This window comes from Rhyacophila brunnea, unplaced genomic scaffold (assembly GCF_057557595.1).
Source record: "Rhyacophila brunnea isolate RB1 unplaced genomic scaffold, BYU_Rbru_1.0 scaffold_9, whole genome shotgun sequence".
Taxonomy (NCBI): Eukaryota; Metazoa; Arthropoda; class Insecta; order Trichoptera; family Rhyacophilidae; genus Rhyacophila; species Rhyacophila brunnea.
In genome coordinates, this window is record NW_028233361.1 from 16,145,232 (window position 1) to 16,166,440 (window position 21,209).

Below are 21,209 nucleotides of genomic sequence, written 5' to 3' on the forward strand. Positions count from 1 at the left end.
GCTGTAGATATTTTAAATTAATGTAAAAATTCATAATGTAACCACAGTACCTAATCTATATTCTGCAAATAAATCTCGTCGTTCTCTCCATAATCCGATGTTCACAGTGACACCTGCAGACAATGTCACCAGAGAGCCACACCAAGCGATAGCGAGTACCATGGCCCCCACATCCTGAAGCGAGCCCCCAGGCTACGATGTTTGGCGGGCCCCCCTACCTATCGTTATGGGTAAAGGCAGTGTGACGAAAATTAAGGTGTATTTTTAGCGATTTTCTGTATTGCAGTCGTGTCAGATCCGTAATGCCTTGGATATTGAGTTACATACGGAGGTTGCATAACAAAGAGGATCTCTTTCTGCCCACGCTTCTGATGACCTATATTATTACGAGTTACAGTTAAGCCATACTTATTATTACGGAAAGTGTACAGCTTTTTCGGGCCATGATAGTAACTATAATCACTTTTGTCTTATTGGCTCAATTTAGAACCTCTTTATTGGTGATTTGATTAGTCCACAAGTTTTTTTACTTAATTTCATTTCCTGGGTTCTTTTACAACGCTTTTACTACCCCTGTAGAAAATGTTAAATGTCAGATACGAGATGTCAATTTTAGAACGTCGCAATAGCTATTATTGTCTATATCCAAACAGGCAGACAAAAATTTAATATCACATAGATAATTTTGAATTTAATATTGGAACAGTATGAATCTTTATTAAAAGCAGGCACAATGGATTTAAAAAATGTTTTATTGAATGACAATAATAGTAGGTTACGTTAGATTACATGCCTACCTATTAATTGACAATCTTGATATGTATAGGTAATTTAAAAATATCTTCCATTCATTTCATAATAATAATATTATGTAGTTGGTGCATTATGCTGAAATGTTTTGGACAGTTCCAACAAGGGCTATTGCTTCGATTTCGACGGTTGCTCCGAGGGGAAGTTTGCCAACCTGATAAGTGGATCGCGCGGGAAAATCTTTTGTGAAGACTGAAAGAAAAAGAAATTTATTTAAATTACAACTTCACAGAGACAATACAAGGAACAGAGAATAATAGACAATATTACTTTTATATATAATTATTAACCTCACACCAAAAAATACCTATCTATATATTTGTATTCGGTACCTACTTATCATATAATAATATGTTATTTCTTAAATATAATATTCAGTTTATAGCTGCCTTCAGCGTATTTTTAGTAGGTAGGTACAGTTTCTAATTCTTTGGGAATTTATTTTATGCGTTCGGCCCCACGATGGCCGAGCGGGCTGGCAAAAAAACCACATGTTGTATTTCAATTTGTATTTGGACCCAGAGTATGAACCTTATAGGTTGAGCATGTGGCTGACATACATTTCTAGTAAAAACAAAAATCTATTAATATGACCTCCATTGTGGGAAGAACCATTTATTATCATCTTATTAGAATCGAGCATAATAATTATCTAAGTAAACAATTATTTTTGATGCAAAGCAATATTTTATTGATTTTTATCAAAACTGTTAGTTTTTGGTAATATTAAGAGATGGCATTATACTATATTTTTAGATAAACATATTTTATAAATTATGTAAAGTATGGATATTTAAAAAAAATAATAAAATTGTTTTTTTAATTAAGGGCGGACGTGCTCAGCGTAGGTCAAAATGGAACTTTTATTGCATTTTCAATGAATGATCCTGGATATTCATTAAACGTTGTAGGTAATCTATTTATATAATTTTGAAGCCTTATTACCCTTCATATTTATTTTAAACATTTGATGACTGCATAAAGTATTTTTATTACATAAAATAGTATTCTTTTAAACCTCTCGCTCTAATGTTTTAGAATATAGTCATATTTCAGTACATAACTGTGCAGTGGTGTTAAGATTTTTTACGTTTATTTATTTTCAAACGCATTTATGAAACCATCACTATAATTTATATCGCCATTATTATAGTGAAATATTTACGATATAAAATTATATTGATAATCTCTGTGATCCCAAATTTGACAAGAATTAGTCATTTTATTATTCAAAAAATGGGCAAGATTAATACATTTGAAGATAATTCTAAAGATACTAATTATAAGTTATGTCTTTGACCATTCAAATGTGATAAACATACTACGAATAATGATTGCTTTATAATAATTATTGACCTAAGAATAAGGTAGTATTTTTTTGAAATACGCCATTTCTTTTGGCTTTCCCCAATGGTTAAGCTACAACATACGGCCGTAGCCATACATTGACAAACTAAAACTAAACCTTATTCTTAGGTCAATAATTATTATAAAGCAATCGTTATTCGTAGGATGTTTATCACACTTGAATGGTCAAAGACATAGCTTATAATCAGTATCTTTAGAATTATCTTCAAATGTGTTAATCTTGCCCATTTTTTGAATAAGCCTACATCTTGTCAAATTTGGGAACACAGAGATTATCAATATAATTTTTTATCGTAAATATTTCACTATAATAATGTCGATATAAATTATACTGATGGTTTTATAAATGCGTTTAAAAATTAATAAACGTAAAAAATCTTAACACCACTGCACAGTTATGTACCGAAATATGACTATATTCTGAAACATTAGAGCGAGAGGTTTAAAAGAATACTATTTTATGTAATAAAAATACTTTATGCAGTCATCAAATGTTTAAAATAAATATAAAGGATAATAAGGCTTCAAAATTATATAAATAGATTATCTACAACGTTTAAGGAATGTCCAGGATCATGCTTTGAAAATGCAATAAAAGCTCAATTTTGACCTACGCTGAGCATGCCCCCCCTTAAGTACTTATTTAACTTCTAATAGTCATTAAAACCAATGTGTCGGAACAAAAAGTTTGACTTCTGTCACCTGTGCTCACCCCATACACACTCATTATTATCTATCAATATATTATATTATGGGAGCTAGGTACCTATATATAAACGTTACACATATAAGTAATTTGTATTTGCCTTCTGGCTTTTTAGTAGGTAGTTTTAAGATGCTTAAAAAAGTACTGTAATTTCATATCTAATGCAGAATGATGTCTGATTTTTCTGGAACTATAGGCGACCCATTTAGATGTTGGTATCGTTAATTTCAAATGACACTAACACAGTTCTAAAGTGATTTCGGCGTGGCCGCAATACCAAAAGGATGTGTCTTTTCTCTACCTACAAAATAATCCCGAAAATTAAATAAAGTGGTACTCACATTCTTGATAAACAGCGTTGACAGTTGAAAAATCTGCAATATCATTTAGCATGATGGTAGTTTTAACGACGTTTGAATAATCAGAATCAGCCGTTTTTAAAATGGCGCCTAAATTTGTAAGAGCTTTTCTGGCTTCAGGCCCTGCACCCCCCTCGACCAGTTTCAGGGTATCCTTATCAATCCCTAAACATCCTGAGACGTAGAGAGTACGGTCTGCCAACACTGCTTGGCTGAAATGTAAATAATAATTATTATTAGTGGATAGATAAAAGCTAATTACGGAGTACCTATATTGTTTTTCTTCACATTTCCTCTCACAATGGTCCCCTACAGTGTGGTTGTTGACTTTCCAGACTCGTTTGATGATGATACCTACGTATGGCAATTTAAGTCATGCCCAATCCAAGCCATAGTACATAATAGTAAAAAAATATTCGTTTATCTATAAAATATCTAAAATTATGTAAGTATGGTTTAATGGAATAATTTTAGATATTTTATAGAGAGAAGATTTTTTTTATCGATTATGGTTTGACATAGGCAGGGCATGAACTTTAAAAAAACTAACCAAAACCATCTGTAATATGTATTCTTAATTCAACGAAAACAAATAAAGTATGGCTGAAAAGTGTGCACTAGTTTTGTCGGATCACCCGTATACCTAAACTATTATGGTTTGGCTTAGGCAGGGTTTAATTTAACTTTTAAAACTAACCAGCACCATGTGCAAGTTGTATTCTTAATTCAATGAAAACAAATACGTTTGACTGACAAAGTTTAGTGTGTAGGTACTATTTATTTCGGATCTTAACAGCCTACCTCCACTCTTCGCCACTGGTAGGTATACATATATCTGAAATATTTTCAATAAAGAATGACGTGACATTCTTAAATCTTGTGAATCATTCGTTAAATAAAAAAAATAGTTTTTAATAACATAATAATATAAATTCTGATGGTGATGAATAGTACAAAACTTAAATCCATTAGAATTTAAATTCAAATTCCATCAAGTACCTTCGGTTGATAGTATTAATATTATTAATAGGTAACATAATAATATATTGCAATGTATTAAATAACTTACCTTACATTTTGAACCTCTCTCTTGTTGAATACGTTTAAACAATTTGATTAGATAAGTAATATTATTATGTAGCATCACGACAATGTCGTTGGCACATTACAAATTGGTTTAATGACATAATAGAGGCCATATTATTATATTATATACAAAAATAGTTCATATTTATTTACCATACCTATTCCTATTACAGAATTAACTAAAATATGTTTAGGAACAGCCTAGGTATGTTCCTGCTTACCTACTTTGATAAGTAATTTCTTCATGATCATACCAATCATAATAAACCAATACCTACTGAACTCGCTATTAGTTATAGATACCTATTCGTTTTATCATAATTATGTTGGTACTCACTGCTAACTCTTTTTTATTATATTATAATAGATTAAAATGTATTTACAATAAAAGTATAACGTTAATTTAATGAATAGTAGTTTCATTACAATATCAAAATCGTTCTGTATTATTGATCACATTTTCAGTACGAAGTATGTAGGTATTTCTGATCAACAAGAAACCGGCACAAACTGTTCAAATAAAATATAGGTAAGTATAATATTAGTGAAGTGTTTACCTGTACGGGCCGACTGGTTTGTATGAATTTGTTGAATTGATAATACGTCTGATGATCGACATTTTTTCGGAATTGATTTATCGTTATGTTGACGACAAAATTTGTGATCTTAATTTCACACTGGAAATATATCAACTGACGACTCGAGCCAACGGAATCACTTATGAAAAATAAAAATTATCTATTATATTATCATGCCATTATCAGTGCGTAGGGTCAAGGATAATGTTTACACAAAATGAATGCCGTACCTACTTACGATCGAAGATCGAATGCGCGATCGTCTGTGATAATGTCAAGTAAAATATTGTCTGTCTAATCAATTTTGTTTACCTAGTCACGGATTATTTTAGTTGAACAGGTGTAATATATGTTTTTTATTATGGCTTAATTCATACAGTATTATCTTGTCATACTTACACACTATGGCAGTGGTTTCCAAACTTTATGTTACTACGCCTCCCTTTAAAAAAAATCTAATCTTGGTGCCTCCCTTCCCCCATTTATTTCCTTAAATAATACAGACACCTTTTTAAATAGTCAACAATGTAGGTACTAATACAAAAATAATTACAAGATAAAAAGAACTTTTTATATACAACGTTTTTAAATTTTCTGTTGAATCATATAAACTTGACTTGACTAGCTTAAACGATCAAAAAAATTGTACTTGATAGAAATAATACTAAAATGTCATTTTGACAATTCATATTTCCATAGTAACGCACGTATATATTATTAATTTAGTTGCTAGGACCCCAGACCCCTAGCACCCAATAATAGTGGATTGGATTACGCATTTCTTCCGAAATAACTTTTCATACAAAACAGAATTAACTGAAAATGAATTCAATTCTACTTAAAGATGGCTAAAAGTATTTAAAAAATGCATTGGCATCGTGTTCTGATAATATATTCTAAAAGTTTCAAATGTCTAGCTAGTCTGGAAGTTAGTTAAAAATCGATTACAAGATTTGTACCCGATAAACAACCACCGGACAACACACCGGAATAAAAACGTTGTAATGAAAATAAAATATAAAAATAGGTTTTACTGCTTAAGTACTCGTACATATCTATATTATATTCATTTTTACATCAATTTGTTTTTCATGCGACGAATGTGCTTGTTTATTAGCACAATCAATTTCAATAGTAGTCAATCCAAATTCATCATCGTTCATCGACAAATGGATTCTATCAATTGCCCCACGTCCTGGAGCGGGCCTCCAGGCCAGGATCTTTCAACCATATATTTTAAATATTTAATAGTTTTGAAACAAAGCACCGCCGCAGGCCACTTTTTTTACTATTAATAAAATAATGTGAAAAGTGCATTAGCAAACTAACCAAGAACTCAGTAAATAGATTTTTGTTTGCTTCAATATATCTGGCGTAGAAATAATTTAAAAATGGGGACATGGCGAACTTATTTTTTTTTTGTAATTTTGATTTTCAATGCTCTATTTTTTATGAATGCCTTCACGTTGTCTTTTTAAATCAGTGAATGTGGTCCTTGCATTTTTTTTTTAATTTCAACCAAATTGATAAGTTTAAATATGTTCCTAAACAAATTTGCCCCAGATTTCAACATTATGATTTGACCCTTTTATTTAATTTTTTACGAGATAGCCAGCGCGCTTCACAATAGTACATATAGAAGTGAGATATTATAAAATTAGTCACCATATTTTCAGACTGGTTTGTAAACAACCTTTTATATGCTTTTTGTGTATTTCAAAACTAGCGGCCGTTTAATAAACTATGGATTTGCAAACTGCAACCCTGTGGTTACATTAATTGTGTTAAACTTTTCGCGCCTCCCAGTTTGGAAATCGCTGCACTATGGTAACTGTACTTAAATGCGGCAAAAATTAGAACTGTTGGGTCCTCCATTTTTTACAGGTTCATTTTCGGGTTCGGTTCCAACGAAACTATCGAATGGAGGTCGTTTTCAAATTTCATAAACCAAAAATGGGTTCTTGTCTATTTAGTGGAAGCCAGCGGCAAACAAATTCTGAAAATAGCCGATATACTGGATTATTTGCTAGGTTAGGTTAGTTCTTGATTCATTCATTCATTCGATCATTCTTGAATAATTCATGAATTTCGCTGAAATCGGCTATGAAAATTGCCTCCTGGCTTCCAGTAAACCAAACCGACTTGTACTCAAAAATGATATCTTTAATAAACCAATATAGGTACCAAAGAGATTGATCCAATCTCTTTGATAGGTACCAATATTTTCCTGAAAACGATTTTTTTTATTAGGTAATCTTTTAGTTGGTAGGTATTCAAATTCATACCTAACAATGCCAATATTATCCGGCACTTATTAATAATATAGGTATGTAGTTTAAGTATTAAAACACAACCTATAAGTAGGTAGGTACCTACTTACCTACACACTCGAAAGTAAAACGTTTTTAGAAACCTTCAAATCAATTTTAAATAACAACTTTCTAATGACGTATTTTTAGGAAGGTACCTATGTACCAAACGAATTTTCGTGGTAAGTATATAGGTAGTATTATTGAACTTTTCATATTATTAGATACCTACCTATCTACTTTCTACATTTACATGGTAACACTCCTACCGACTGAACTCAAATTAATACTTTTTTCAAACCCAAACGATTTGTAGGTACCTACTGCAATACCTAATTATATTTTTTAAGACTGTACAGAGGTACACGTCACTAATCCAGTAGTTGTTAAAGTGTACACCATGAATAATAGGATGTATAGGTATCTAATATTAAATTGATCACAACATTAATATTCCTAATTGATATATTGATATTAACCTTGAAAGTTATCTATATAAGCTAATAGAGTATTAAGTTTAAGCTAGAATTTTATAGATTTCAGCGAATTCAATTTCATCATCATATAAAGCTATTTTGTTATTTATTTTTATGTTGCGGCTATTGTGACGCGAACCGATGACATTCACATAATAAAATTTAATGTGTAGCTGGCTAAATAATAACCTTTGTATTTCGTTTTTTAGTCTATGGCAAGAAATTTCAAAAATGTGTCAAAATACAAAACAGTGTTAAAGTTTCAGGTTATGTTACCAGAAAATATTCTTTACTAATTTACTTTATTAAAAAATAAAATGAAAATGGAAGATACCAGTATGAAGGAACAATTTGACTCCTTACTTGGAGGATCTGAAGAACTACCATATGAAGTACATGTGTTAAAATTTGTGGCTGCTAGGAGTAAAGAAATCACGACTATGGCAGAGTGCATTTTGAACCCATGCTCTTCGAAATTGATCTTTCAAAGGCTGCCGGTGCATATGCGGCGAAGAATAATGAGCCACAACTCCAAGCGATTACCTCGACGGTTACGTATAGCTCACGATTCGCAGCTTCAAAAAAGCGGCTTACCGATGAAGCAAAAGAGACCGTCACGTAAACACAGACGGCGGCCTGGAAATTTATTGCTAGAATACAACAGGCGCCAGCAGAATGTAAATTGGCTCGAAACTCATATATGGCACGCTAAACGTTTCCATATGACGAAAAAATGGGGGTATAAATTAGCCGAAGCTCCCTGTGATAAAGCTTTCCGTGCTTGCTACAGAGCTGGTTCAAAGCACTGCCTCTTACAAGACATATCATATTATCGCTCTGTTCAATTATCAGGAGCAGTTGATGAACTGAAATCAGGTTTTGCGACTATAACAAGTTCTAAATGTGGTCTCGGAATAACTTCTCAGGCTTATTTGACAGCTAAACGTGAAGGTTTCGCTTATATTTACAATGTTAATAAATACCCTTTGGAATGCGTTGGAAAGGTGTCGTATTTCTGGAAGCCATGCGATTCTACTGACAATATTAAATGCATTTGGTTGTTTATCCATCCATCATTTTATGAAGAGTTTATTAATGTTTTACAGAAATGTTTTGATTTAAAACTTGATTCTTCTGTAGCATCTGAAATTAATGACTCGAAAAATTGTAAACGGAGGAAACTAAACAAAGTCACAGCCGAAACATCAAAAACTATTAATAATATTTCTGCCGATATTCGAAGATATCTTAATAACAAATCTGTTGTACTGATTGAATTGAAGAATGCAGTCAATAGATTTAGATTAACTGGTCCATTATCTCATGCTATTTTAAGTGAAGCACTTTGCCCTATAAAGCTTGAACAAAATGAATTGATCAACTCTCAAAATGTTAATAAAAAATCCATTCGATCAAATTGGTTTGAAAATTTTATACAAGACGATAAAGCAAAAATTAATCATGAAGTACAATCTAACTTTTGGACTAAAATAAAAAATGCCTCCACCCCCGCAGAGCTTCCTTGTCACTTGATTGTCGGATTAAACGTCAAAGATCCTCGAACAAATTTACCGCATAAAAGAAAAAAGTGTATATCTGGATGCGAAAATAGTCTAAATGCGACAGATTTGGTTTGCATGCCGGACGGGTTGAGTAGTAGTCAACTGTGGGAACGTATTGTACAGGTGGATGTATCACAGCAAAAGCTGTCTATGTTGGAAATTAATAAGATGATTGAAAAATCAAATTTGGTGCCTGGCGCCGCGAGCAGACTTTTTTCTACCATTCAAGGAGTTCCGGTTATCCTATTCCAGAGGCCTGGTAGTCAAAATTCAGGTTACAAAAGAATAGGTAAAGTACAATAATTAAGTTAGTATTTTTGTGCTGTGTTGGAAAAATTGTCTTAGGCCTAACGCAGATGTAACCACATGCTGTTAACTGTTTTTCATCTCTGCTTACATGAGACGTTCAAACTCACTGCAACTCAATAGCGGCTGGTCCATTAGGTCAATTGGTCAATGACCCTCCAAAAATAAACATCTTACAATCTATGTAGGTTATAATCTAAGATGTAGGTACAATGTATTATAATAATTATCGGCTAACACGTCAAGGCGAGACGCACACGGACGAACGAACTGTGTGTATAAAATTCAAACAAAATGAATCCGCTCGGTCGCTATAATTTGGGCATTTGGAAATATGCCGGAATAAAATATTTCTACCTATTTCTCTTTCTCTCTCATTTTCCATATGTGAAATGGAGAAAACACACATTTCGCCAGTCTTTTTTTTAATTTGTTTTTACGATGCATAGGCAAGATTTTCGTCATTGTCCCAGAAAGAGATAACAATACATTTTTCAGTGTGTTAAAGGAAACAGGTATAAAACGTTGTTCTGTTATTAATTATTATTGCCTCGCGATTTCATCGAGCATGTATTATATTACCTACTAAGCATGAGCATGTATTATATTACCTACCAAACATGGTTTCAACCGTATTATTTTTTATATTTTTATTATTTCAAACTTCCTATTGTTGTCTGAAAGTTTCATATTATGCAATGTCATTGTTTGTTTTGTAATATTATAGTACTCAACCAAAAATAGCTTTTTAGTTTAGTTTAAATACAACCTTTGACTAAAACGCATCGACTGCATTCATTGTATTAAACAGTTAAACCATTGTATAAAAGTTACCCTTTAAAATGTAATCTGCTATATTAATCGTAAAAGTTACCTTCTAATAAAATCAGTGGAAATATAAAAAGTGTTTATATATACATGATCCCGCCATTTCATAACAGTACACAACACTTTTTCTGATAGTGATAGTTTAATGAAAAAGCTACGGAGTTTTTATTAAATATTTTTGATTGTTTGATGTGAAAATAGACATTTTTTTTAAGGTTAAGTAGGTATCTATCTTTTTAATCTAACTATCTAACAATTTATATCACTTCTTTTATAATGTATAAAAAGCCAATTTGCTATACGTATTTTAAGTGTACAACGAAAAGGCAAATTAAAATAATATAAAACTGACCTACCAAATCATCGAGCATAGAGCCGCCAATGCTGCAACTATAAGCTGACTCCGGACTGTGCATTGATTCATACTCATACTTATGCAAGAAGAAGCTTATGAAATAAAAGACCAGTATCTTTTGCGTGTCAGGTTGTGACACAAAATAATAAACTTCGATCGTCGTGATGGTTATTTATGAACATGGAATATTTTCTTCTAAAGTGAACCATGACAGAGCACCCCGTGGATGTCCATGTCAAATGTCTAATAAAAATATGTTACTTAACTATAAGCTTTGTAATTGAATTAAATCTTTTTCTTTTTTCTAGGATATAACAGCGGGTGGGATATAATTCTGCCCTGCGGTTATGGCATGCCTTTTTGGCTGTCTTTTGTGCTGAGGGGTGCCCGGACGGGTGGACTTAGGGAAACCAAAAAACTTGCCTTTGAAAACGGCCAATGCATCACACTTCCCGACACATCCGCATCTCAGGAAGAGAGCACTAATATGTCAAATACTTTAAGAGACAAATACTTCAGGCTGCCTCCAAATAAAAGAGTCAATTTCAATAAAGTTTCTATCAATAGTCCATTTTTATGCCGTTGGAATTTGTTGATGAACGACTGGAAGGATGAGGAAATAATACACAAAGATTTCTATGTGCTGCGAGACAAATCACAGCTGTCGATCTTGCAGGTTATATTAATATTTGAATATTTTTATATTAAACTAACGATCACCCGTGAGTTCATCCGTATGAAATACGGAAATAAAAAATAGACAGATATTCAAAATCTAAAAATATACTGATTTACATAATTCTGGTAGTATCTTAAAAATATTTTTTTTTCTAATTTATTACCTATGTATGTATGTACCTCTATTATTTTTTTGTTTTATGTAATATTTCTATAAATATCCAGTCAGCATCCTTACACATGTATGTCAGTATCACACTTGACTAAGCCTGGTTAGATGTACCCACCTCACCACTTAACCGCTGCTATCTGATCACTTTACGAAATTATTTTGAAATATAGGAATGAAACTACTAAATTGGGAGATAATTAGGAGAACACAAATTGTGACTTAATAAGTAGAAGTGAACAGTATACATATTAAATATATCGATGACCCAATCACAAATAATGTCTTTAGTAAAGTTGTCATTGTAAAATTATAAAAATATGATTGAATCGTGTAAAACAGACTTTTCATGAACATGTACCGACGTTAACGTGCCCGAGGTCAGGGATGTACTAATTATCCGTCCCTACTCTATGCGCCCGGCTAATCGAGGTACTACTCCACTGTGTATAATTTTTTCATTCATCATTTTCTTTGTCATATTTATTATGTATACCGGCTAGTTACTCTAATGATATCTTATTACTCTTTCAGAATATGGTGAAACAAAAGTCAATAATCCCTGGTTTCGACTGGACTCAAAACTGTTTAGTGCCTGTAAGACTACTGACTCAAGGCAAAGGAAAACTCTCCGATTTTAGCCTAATTTGTCTGCCAAATGCAAACGATCACGTCACAAAAAAGAGCACAGATTTAGTGGAACCTCTGAAGAAAGATTCAAACCAAAAGAAAAGGAAAAATCTACGAAGGGAACATAAAGCTCTACTCCGAAGATTAAGGCGGAGATGTGTTCGAGCCAGGAAGAAGATTCTGGTAACTATAAATATGTACTATTTTCATCTGTATTAAGTTATTGAATTAAGGCTATACCTCAGTTGAGGCATGGTGTAAAATGATCGTGGCTAGGCGATCCGCGATTGCGGGTCGCGGGTGCTAATGACGCATGCCGACTGAAATATAATTTGTCATATAAATCTAACATGCGACCATTTAATGTTCTGTTTATTGTTCTATTAGTAACAATAATAATATATTCTTTTTAAAGTAAATGGGGTAACGTCTTTAGTCATCTTTACACGATTTAAGAATTAATACCCCCGTCGCCATCGCAAATGACGCATGCCGACCGAAATATAATTTGTCATATAAATCTAACATGCGTCCATTTAATGTTCTGTTTATTGTTCTATTAGTAACAATAATAATATATTCTTTTTAAAGTAAATGGGGTAACGTTTTTAGTCATCTTTGCACGATTTAAGAATTAATACCCCCGTCGCCATCACGAAACAAATCAACATGCAGTCACCTCGACGGTCGGTCTCCGATTGGCGAGTACTGCGAAATTTCGTTCCACATACTGTTCAAAATTATTTGCCATTTCATTAAGTATAAACAAAAGATATCATTTGCTTCGATGCTGGTTTCACACCTCGTAAACAAGTCAAGAATATCAAGCATATAGATAATTTATTCGTATGGTTGCGCTTTTAGCAGTGGACTGTAATTTTGAAGGATGCTTGTGGATTCTGTATCTAGGGGCGGGGGGGTTTAAGAGGATGCCAGATACTGATCTTTTATGATGTTGATGATGGCTCCGTGGTTTGGTTGCATTATCACTCGTGAGGTATTGTTTGCTGGGTCACTTGGCGTTACACTGTTGATGGATGATATATGAGGTTGATGAATGATGATGATAGGTTGTATGAATGATGAGAGCCGATATCATCGCTTGCCAGGTATTCAGAAGTATCGTTTGGACAACGGTCACACTATATCAAGCTGATCCGGCCGTGGCCCACAAACAACTTCTGAATCAGTCTGTATAATTGAATTAATCGATAAACGGTGGTTTAGCGGTAACAGGCCTACACGCACACGTCTTGAGTTAATTAAACTTAACTTTCATCATGGTCGATCATGACTCGTGACTGGTGGGCTTCTGACAATAATTAGGTTGGTTGAAAGAAAGGATGAATGCGAATATAAATGGCCCAACCAGTGTATATCAATGGTATTGAAACTGTACGTTGAACAATACTCAGGGGCGCTGCAAGTTATTTGAAAATTTTAATAACTCCAGATAACTTAAAATACAATGTGCAGATGCCATTGTTCACAAGTTTATAACCTCCAATGCGTCCTCACATGATATAAAACTGTTTTTGAACAGCACTAAAGTTCTTATCTCATGTACTGTTTACCCACATTGTAATATATAGTAATACGAACCATAAGTGCGAGTGAGAAAGCATTCAGCACGCTTATATCTCCGCAATATGCATTGGAGTAAGATAGAATTTCTACGGCTGAATTAAATATTTTTTGTACACGTCGCCGGTAAATATTGATTTGAATGACTACATTCATTTAAAAACTGCGATGACGTGTCGGTGAAATTAATTGTTTAACTTAACATAGTAGAAAATATGGTTAACTATGTCGGCCTATAGCGTCGTGGGTCTCAGGTTCGAATCCTGTTCCAGGTCCAATTTGTGTATGAGTCAGAGTATGGACTTAATAGGTTGAGCAGGAGAGGCTGGCATACATTTCTCGTAAAAAAACGAAAATCTGTTTTTTTTTTGGAATTTTTCGAAATTTTGTGGAGGCCTATATTATTCTATTAGAATCGTACTGAGAAGCAATATGATGGAACATAATATAATGTTTCATAGTTAAGTTAATAATAATAAAATTGAGGTTCAACGCAAGAAACACCGTTTCATTTTGCCGAACAATAACCACTCTCTTTATATTATTACGATATGCAATAGATATGAAACCTATTGCATTGTTATGGTGAGAATTTCAAGTTATGTGACCTAACATCCCCGTTTGGTTTTCAAAATGCGTTGTTCTATATAATACTACTAGCTGACCCGGCAAACTTTGTTCTGCCATATAAATTATTTCTAGTGAATATTTTGGTTGTTAAATAAAAAATACCGAATTTATCGTAAGTGTGTGGGGATGGGATCTATGACAGAAAGAGGAATGGAGCGCTGTAGACGATGACCGCCGATAAAAACAAAAAAAACACCAACCATTCATTTTCTCAATTCAAAATGAGTAATGATGTTCATAATGAATGAATTACCTGTGACAGGATCTCGTTGTTTAATGTTTATGCAATATCCGTCTTGTCCCTTCCAGAAAATTAGCGGATATTGGAGAGTGTCGTATGAACGGTGTGCGTCAGCGATGAACTCCAGATTATTGTTTCTTCTTCGAATCACGATTTCTCGCGTCGATGTGCGGTCGCCAACCATGATTCCAGCAATGCCGTCAACAACAGGCGAATTGAATCGACGCAACGTGCTCTCCAGCTGGTGTTTTATCAGGATTGATAACAATAGCGTGATTGTCATTTTGCAATTCGTGCATGTGTGATTTGAAGAATTTCAATAATTCATTGTGCTCATTCAATATGGCGTCCAGTTCGCCGACGATGCGCCTGGCATTAGGCGAATTGAGGTTATTGTAGCCGCAACGTGCATCCACACGATTGTTGTCCTCACCGCCCATGAAGTAGATTTGTAAAAAATTATGTGGTTCATTTGGCATTGGCAGCAATGAGACTACTTTGTGGTATACTTGGCCTTTGATTTTGAACGTAGAATGGAATTGTTGACCATTTGCCGCAGTATTGTGAACTATTTCTGTTGCTCTGAATGAAGTCATTTGGAAGCATGAATTGAATGTGCGAATGGACTTCAGGAACAGGTTTGAATCTGGAACCGTGCCGATGAGCAAGCCGTTCAATGGTTCTGGTGGTGTCTCAATTTCTGGTAGTTGCACTTTTCCTGATGCGCAACACATCCCGGCTGACTCATGTTTGAATTTGATCGCATGACAATGGGGACATTCTTTGTCCATAGCACCAATAAACACTTTCGGATGAGCGGAATATTCAATATCTGGCTCGTACTCGAATGCGAGACGAAGGAACGAAGCGGATGTAAATGCTCTAAAATGCAAAAGGCTCTAAATGTACTTGTTGGCGTTGTCAGTCATTTGCTCTGCGTTTGTTAACTACGAACCGACACGCTTGGCTCCGTTCCAATTGTCGTTGTTGATTTCGTTCAGCTCGTGCCTCTTGTGATTGAGATGCACGCAATTGCGACATGCTCACACGCACGTTTTTGTTATTTTGTTGGATTTGTTCGTCAGTTCTTTCTGCTCTACTATTTCGCATGTTTGTTGCTTTATTCGTTCGACGGCCCGAATGGCCCCCCTTGCGTCTTGCTGGCATTGTGCACTGTAATACACGCACATAAAAATAGATAAATTAAAATAAATCGTACAAAATTTTGCATGCACTGCGTTGTGATATGCCGAATGGAATGTCAAAATGATGCGACGCTTCTCTTGAATTCTTCTCGGATGTAGCGCCATCTGTCATTCAACAACATAAATAATTTCGTTCTGTTTGAAATACGAACGACGGTTAAATTGAAAATTAAAAATTGTTCATACAAAAATAATAAAATCGCGATTAAAAAATGGGAGGGTGGGGGTAGGAGAGTGAAAATTTGGGGTTATAGGTATATTTTTATGCCAAATAATAAAAAAAATACAAAAAAAAAATTGTCAAAAAAATAAAAGAAAAATTGTCTGGATAGAGATACCCTAATCGCATAGCGGTATGAAATATACTTGTTGACCTATTCTCATACCTAACAAATATACATAAAAAAAAATTATAAAAATCGGTCGAGCCATTTCGGAGGAGTGCGACCACAAACATCGTGACACGAGATTTTTATATATATAGAGATTATAAACCCACAATGGCTAAGTATACAGTGACATTCTTTATTTCTCTAATTGACTAAGTTGCCCAGCTGACAGTTTCACATACTTAACATATTGTTGTAAGTGCAATCTAACCATTTGATTTCCTTACCCCTAATTTAATTTTGTTATTAAATACCCTTACTCCTAAGCTCCAATTGTAATGTCACCCGATGATTATTTTGCTGTTGTAGTAGAAGGGAGGTTACAGTATACATTCTCGAATTAAACATAGGAACATTATAATTAAATTATGTTACTAAAATATTTCTTTTTTTCAGGAAAAATCAACAAAATATATAGCGACTCCTAAACAAAATAACAGCACTATGATTGAAGAATATCTGGCTAAAATGAGAGAACTGTGGCTGCCGTCTAATGTTGAATCTGTCAGACATCAGTGTAGTCGACAGGTTATGGGTTACTGCACCAATGGAGACTTTTCGTTCACGGAAGCCCAGAGCATGGGCGTTGGATATGTGGCTTTATCAAGCTTATTCCATCTATTAAAAATGAGTTTATCTCATAAGAAATTCCTAGTTTTAACACGTAGTACAAGATCTAGGCAGTACAGATTTGCATCTCTAGAAATTATATGTGATAATTGAAACATAATAAAATGTGATATAATAGGATATGAACTTACAAAGTTTTGGCCTGACAAAATAAATTAAGAACCAACGTGTCATAAAATTAGAAAATTAATAATTTGGAGTATCTTTATAATATGTCACAATGATACTTCGTTTTATGTCATCCTAGGAATCAACATGTCACGATCACATAATATTCCTACCGTAAAAGTGCATTGAGTAATAAAAACAGAGGGTTGGAGCGGACCCTTATTTGAGTTTCTCCGCTCCGGGTAAAAAGTTTTAATTGGTAGTATATGTCTACAAATGTTAACACATAAAAAAATAAGGTTTATTATTTGTCCTTTTCATTATTAATTCTATCTAATTGCCATAGCAAATCGTCTTTCATTATCTGCCTCTTCTGTCAAAAAAGTGAGATTATTTATCACTCGGCAGTGTTGCCGTATTTCAAATAATTCCAGTGTTGCAGAGTGGACGAAAGTTAAAAGCTAACGACCCACCGGTGCGTCTCATACCTAATAACCATACACGTTAAAGACACACCGGTGGGCACCCATTATTACGGCGTCAATTAATATTATTTTTCAGTTGGCGTCATTGAATATAGGTCCGGCATCTGTTGAATACTCACAAAATGAATTATAAAGTATTCGTTTCGACAGTTTTCATAAGAGAAATTCAACAGAAGGTGTATAGAGGTCGTAATGGCTGTCAAAACTTTTGATAAAATAATAAACATAATTACTTAAATATTATTTTGCATGTATATAGGTTTCAAACCAATTGAATAAATATAAATTATTCATAATTTAATAAGAAAAATTCAACAACAATGGTACAGGTGGCGGGGGTTGTCAAATTGTTGATGTGTTTGAGCAAATACGTAAATTCTTCGTGATAAAACAGTCAACGGTAAAAAATTCCCTTACTCGTTCAAAATCCGTTCACTGCAGGGGCGGTAAACTGATATGCAAACATCACAAAATATTTTAGTAGGTAACATGATAATTTTTGCTGTTTTCTGTAAAGGTTAAATCCGGTCAAGGTACACGTGGATTTTTGTTTTATCTCATATCATGAGAAATATTATTTACATGTGGTTAATGTTTTCAACATGTTCCAATACTTATCCCAATATCCATAATGCATTTTTATGATATTTATCCTCAGTCTATCTTTGAACTTGTTCAGATTGCCATCGACATATTTTCTCGGGAATATTGTGCTATTTGTTCCAAATTTTTGTGATAAAATATTTTATGGTTTTTTTTTAAATTATATACCCGAAAATGGATAGTGATAGTGATTCTCAGAACGCGAATATCTAATTTCTGATTTTGAAGATAATTAATTCGTTTGAAGATTTGGATCAAACTAATATATTTCAAACACCCACTGGGGATGTTTACACGTGGAAAGAAGGCGACTTTAGTGCAAAAATTCACTCATTCGATGATAGCCTGTCGGGGTGCAAAATTAACCTAAGTGCAAGTTGTCACTTGAATCAGATTTTTAAAATATTTTGTTGATGAGTAAATACATCGTAACTCGTTTAGTTACCAAAACTAACCATAGGTATGCAAAAATTGCAAAAAGCGAAAACAATTTATGCGCCTTAAACGTTGTTTGACACAAATAATGACGAAATGTACATTTTTTGGCGATTCTGTTACTGCTTCCACTAAATTCTAGAAACACGATAGATTCTCATTGGTCCACCAATCCACTACTATATTCGCCGATTTTTTCAGACTCACATGCCACGGGATCGTTTTGTTTTACTCCTACGAATGTTAACTTTTACTGATGAGGAAGAACATGAAATTGGTAATTGTTTATCTAAGATAAAGATAATATTAGATATTATGTTTAAAGGAAAATTTTCAACAGGATGTCTCCATATCAGAAAATATGTATTGACGAAAGTTTACTGTTATTAAAAGGTTGACTAATTTTCCGTCAATTCATTCCATCCAAAGCAAGTCATTTTGGTATAAAATTATTTGTTCTATACGATTGCATAACCGGTTATGTTCTTGATATAATTGAGGCGCCGAGCGCCAGAGGAGCTCAAGCTTTAACAAAAGTGCTACAAAATGGCCGACAAGTTTTCAGTGAATTTATTTTTTTAATTTTAAACTTGAATGTTAAAATGGACAATTATTTTCTAAGCAAAGCAAATTTTAAAAAAATCAAAGTATTATTTGCAATAATATTTAATGAAAAATATCTATTGGATTCCAAAAAAAATGGTGTTTGAGCCCCTTTGGCATATAGAAAAATGAAAAATGGTGGCACTTGATACTTTTTTTGTTGCATAAGCTTCTGTGGCATTAATATTTTCAAACTCAAATAATGGCATTAATTTAAAAAAAATAAATCATTTAAAAAAAATGTTTTAATATAAGGGTTTGGTAGCAATAAAAAAACATTTTGATATAAACAAATTTTATTATGCCAAATAAACACTGAAAAAATGGTCAAATTTGTTATGATTGTTACATGAGTTTGTTTGGCATAAAATTTGCCTTATAATATTAAATACGTTTTTGCCATTACAGCAATGATTTCAAAGCCTTTGGATTGTTTTTTTTGTAATAACCGTCTATATACCCAATATTATTAATAATACTAAATCAAATCGTTACTCCAAACTGGCCAAAATAACAAAATCATTATTCAAATTTAACACCATCATTTTTTCTCAAGGATTCGGGTGATTTTTTAAATACTTTTTTTAGTGTATATCAATCGTAATTGGATATAAAATAAGATGAAATTAGAAATAAGAGTTATTTTCCTTCATGGAAGTAAAAGTTTAGTGGACATAATTACTAAAATGACGTTAATAACCATATTTCAAAAGTAATCTAAAATATTTTAAACAACAGCGTATGTGAAAGAAAAACGGATAAAACATGTTAAACTTACCATGATTTTCCTCGTTTACAGGTTTAACACACATCGAAACTATTTTTCTAATCCTTCTTGAGCTCATTTTTAGTTTTTTTCACTGTTGAGAACGTATATTCAATAAGACAAATTTGACAGCTGTTTTGGTCTCGCGCTCTCCATAGAATAATGGCGGATAAGCTTCTGTGGCGTGCCGACATAACGACCAAAACAATTATGCCACAGAAAATAAATCTTTATTGTAAAATATCCATAATTATTTGAGCGATAAGACTTTGTGGCATGATACATATCGATTTATAGAAAAAACCTACATTCAAATGTAAAAAATCGTAAAGTTGGCGCTTAAGCTCCTTTGGTACTCGGCGCCTCAATTGTATACACTGGAGCAAAACAACAGAGTATGCAATTGTAACGGATTTAGGGGTAGGAGCAACTATTGTCATGTCTCCTCTATCAAAATATTTGGATGCTGACCATACTGTCTACTTCATGGTTTCCCAAACTATGGGTCGCGACCCACCAGTGTGTCGCGAGCGAATATTGAGTGGGCCCTCGTCACTGTATACATGAATTAAAAAAAATAGGAAGTGATAAATTTGATATTTCATTCAGCTATTTATAATTCCTATAAATTGGAATAAACTTAAGTTACGGAAAATATTGTGATAAAATAATAATAATTTGAATTGCCAATGCACTACAGATGGCAGCACAGTCCCCATTAAAAGTCCCCAGAAACCCATTTCAAGACGACTTACCAACTAGTATGTCAACAAAAGCAAATGAAGAACTCATTGATTTATCAGAAGATACGTCACTGAAAAATAGTTTCAATCGGAAATTCTGGCTCTCAGTTGCTGATAATTATCCTTGCCTGTTCGATGAAGCTATGAAAGTCCTCCTCCTCTTTACTACCTCATATTTATGTGAGGTCGGATTTTCGGCTATGGTTAACATTAAAACTAAATACCAAAATAAATTGGATATATCAAACTCACTGCGATTAAAAGTAACCAAAGTTGAAGTTGATGCTACAACTGTAATGAAGAAAAATAAGAAACAAATACATCCTTCCCATTGAAATAACTTTGTAAAAAGCAGGTGTAGGTATTTAAGTAATATTTATTTTTATTTTTAAGTTGTGTTTCTTATTTCAACAGTCTTTCATTCATATTGGTAACACTTATAAAATATATTTTTTTTTTTCAATTAGAACAAATAAGACAGCATTAAGTAGTTCCACGACTCGCCACTAGGGAATCTGAGCATTACCAAAATTTATGCCCTCTTTTCTCTAAGACAGCTAAGAGGTG

General features: G+C 33.3%; 2 protein-coding genes across 3 annotated transcripts; one reads left to right on the top strand and one right to left on the bottom strand.

Moving 5' to 3' along the window:
- Positions 1–733: 733 nt before the first annotated feature.
- UK114 (reactive intermediate imine deaminase A homolog UK114) lies at positions 734–5,199 on the bottom strand. 2 transcript variants are annotated; one of them, XM_085960082.1, is made up of 4 exons: positions 5,142–5,199; positions 4,887–5,046; positions 3,226–3,455; positions 734–1,002 (listed from the first exon to the last, which is right to left on the bottom strand). In XM_085960082.1, the coding sequence occupies exons 2-4, from the start codon at positions 4,946–4,948 to the stop codon at positions 884–886; spliced, it is 411 nt and encodes a 136-aa protein (XP_085816208.1). In that variant the 5' UTR covers positions 4,949–5,046; positions 5,142–5,199; the 3' UTR covers positions 734–883. The 2 variants fall into 2 exon arrangements, with proteins under 2 accessions (XP_085816208.1, XP_085816207.1); XM_085960081.1 differs by having other exon boundaries at positions 5,138–5,199.
- Positions 5,200–7,740: 2,541 nt separating this feature from the next.
- Pop1 (POP1 ribonuclease P/MRP subunit) lies at positions 7,741–17,422 on the top strand. The gene is made up of 4 exons (XM_085960079.1): positions 7,741–9,543; positions 11,052–11,419; positions 12,125–12,403; positions 16,666–17,422. The coding sequence occupies exons 1-4, from the start codon at positions 8,010–8,012 to the stop codon at positions 16,990–16,992; spliced, it is 2,508 nt and encodes an 835-aa protein (XP_085816205.1). The 5' UTR covers positions 7,741–8,009; the 3' UTR covers positions 16,993–17,422.
- Positions 17,423–21,209: the final 3,787 nt, after the last annotated feature.

Bases quoted from the DNA above. Each gene is read 5' to 3' on its own strand.
- Pop1 (XM_085960079.1), top strand. From the start codon at position 8,010: ATGAAAATGGAAGATACCAGTATGAAGGAACAATTTGACTCCTTACTT. The intron at 11,420-12,124 runs GTTATATTAATA...TTACTCTTTCAG, and splicing joins CACAGCTGTCGATCTTGCAG to AATATGGTGAAACAAAAGTC. The intron at 12,404-16,665 runs GTAACTATAAAT...TCTTTTTTTCAG, and splicing joins GAGCCAGGAAGAAGATTCTG to GAAAAATCAACAAAATATAT.
- UK114 (XM_085960082.1), bottom strand. From the start codon at position 4,948: ATGTCGATCATCAGACGTATTATCAATTCAACAAATTCATACAAACCA. The intron at 3,456-4,886 runs GTAAACACTTCA...TTTACATTTCAG, and splicing joins AAACCAGTCGGCCCGTACAG to CCAAGCAGTGTTGGCAGACC. The intron at 1,003-3,225 runs GTGAGTACCACT...TTTTTCTTTCAG, and splicing joins CAACGCTGTTTATCAAGAAT to TCTTCACAAAAGATTTTCCC.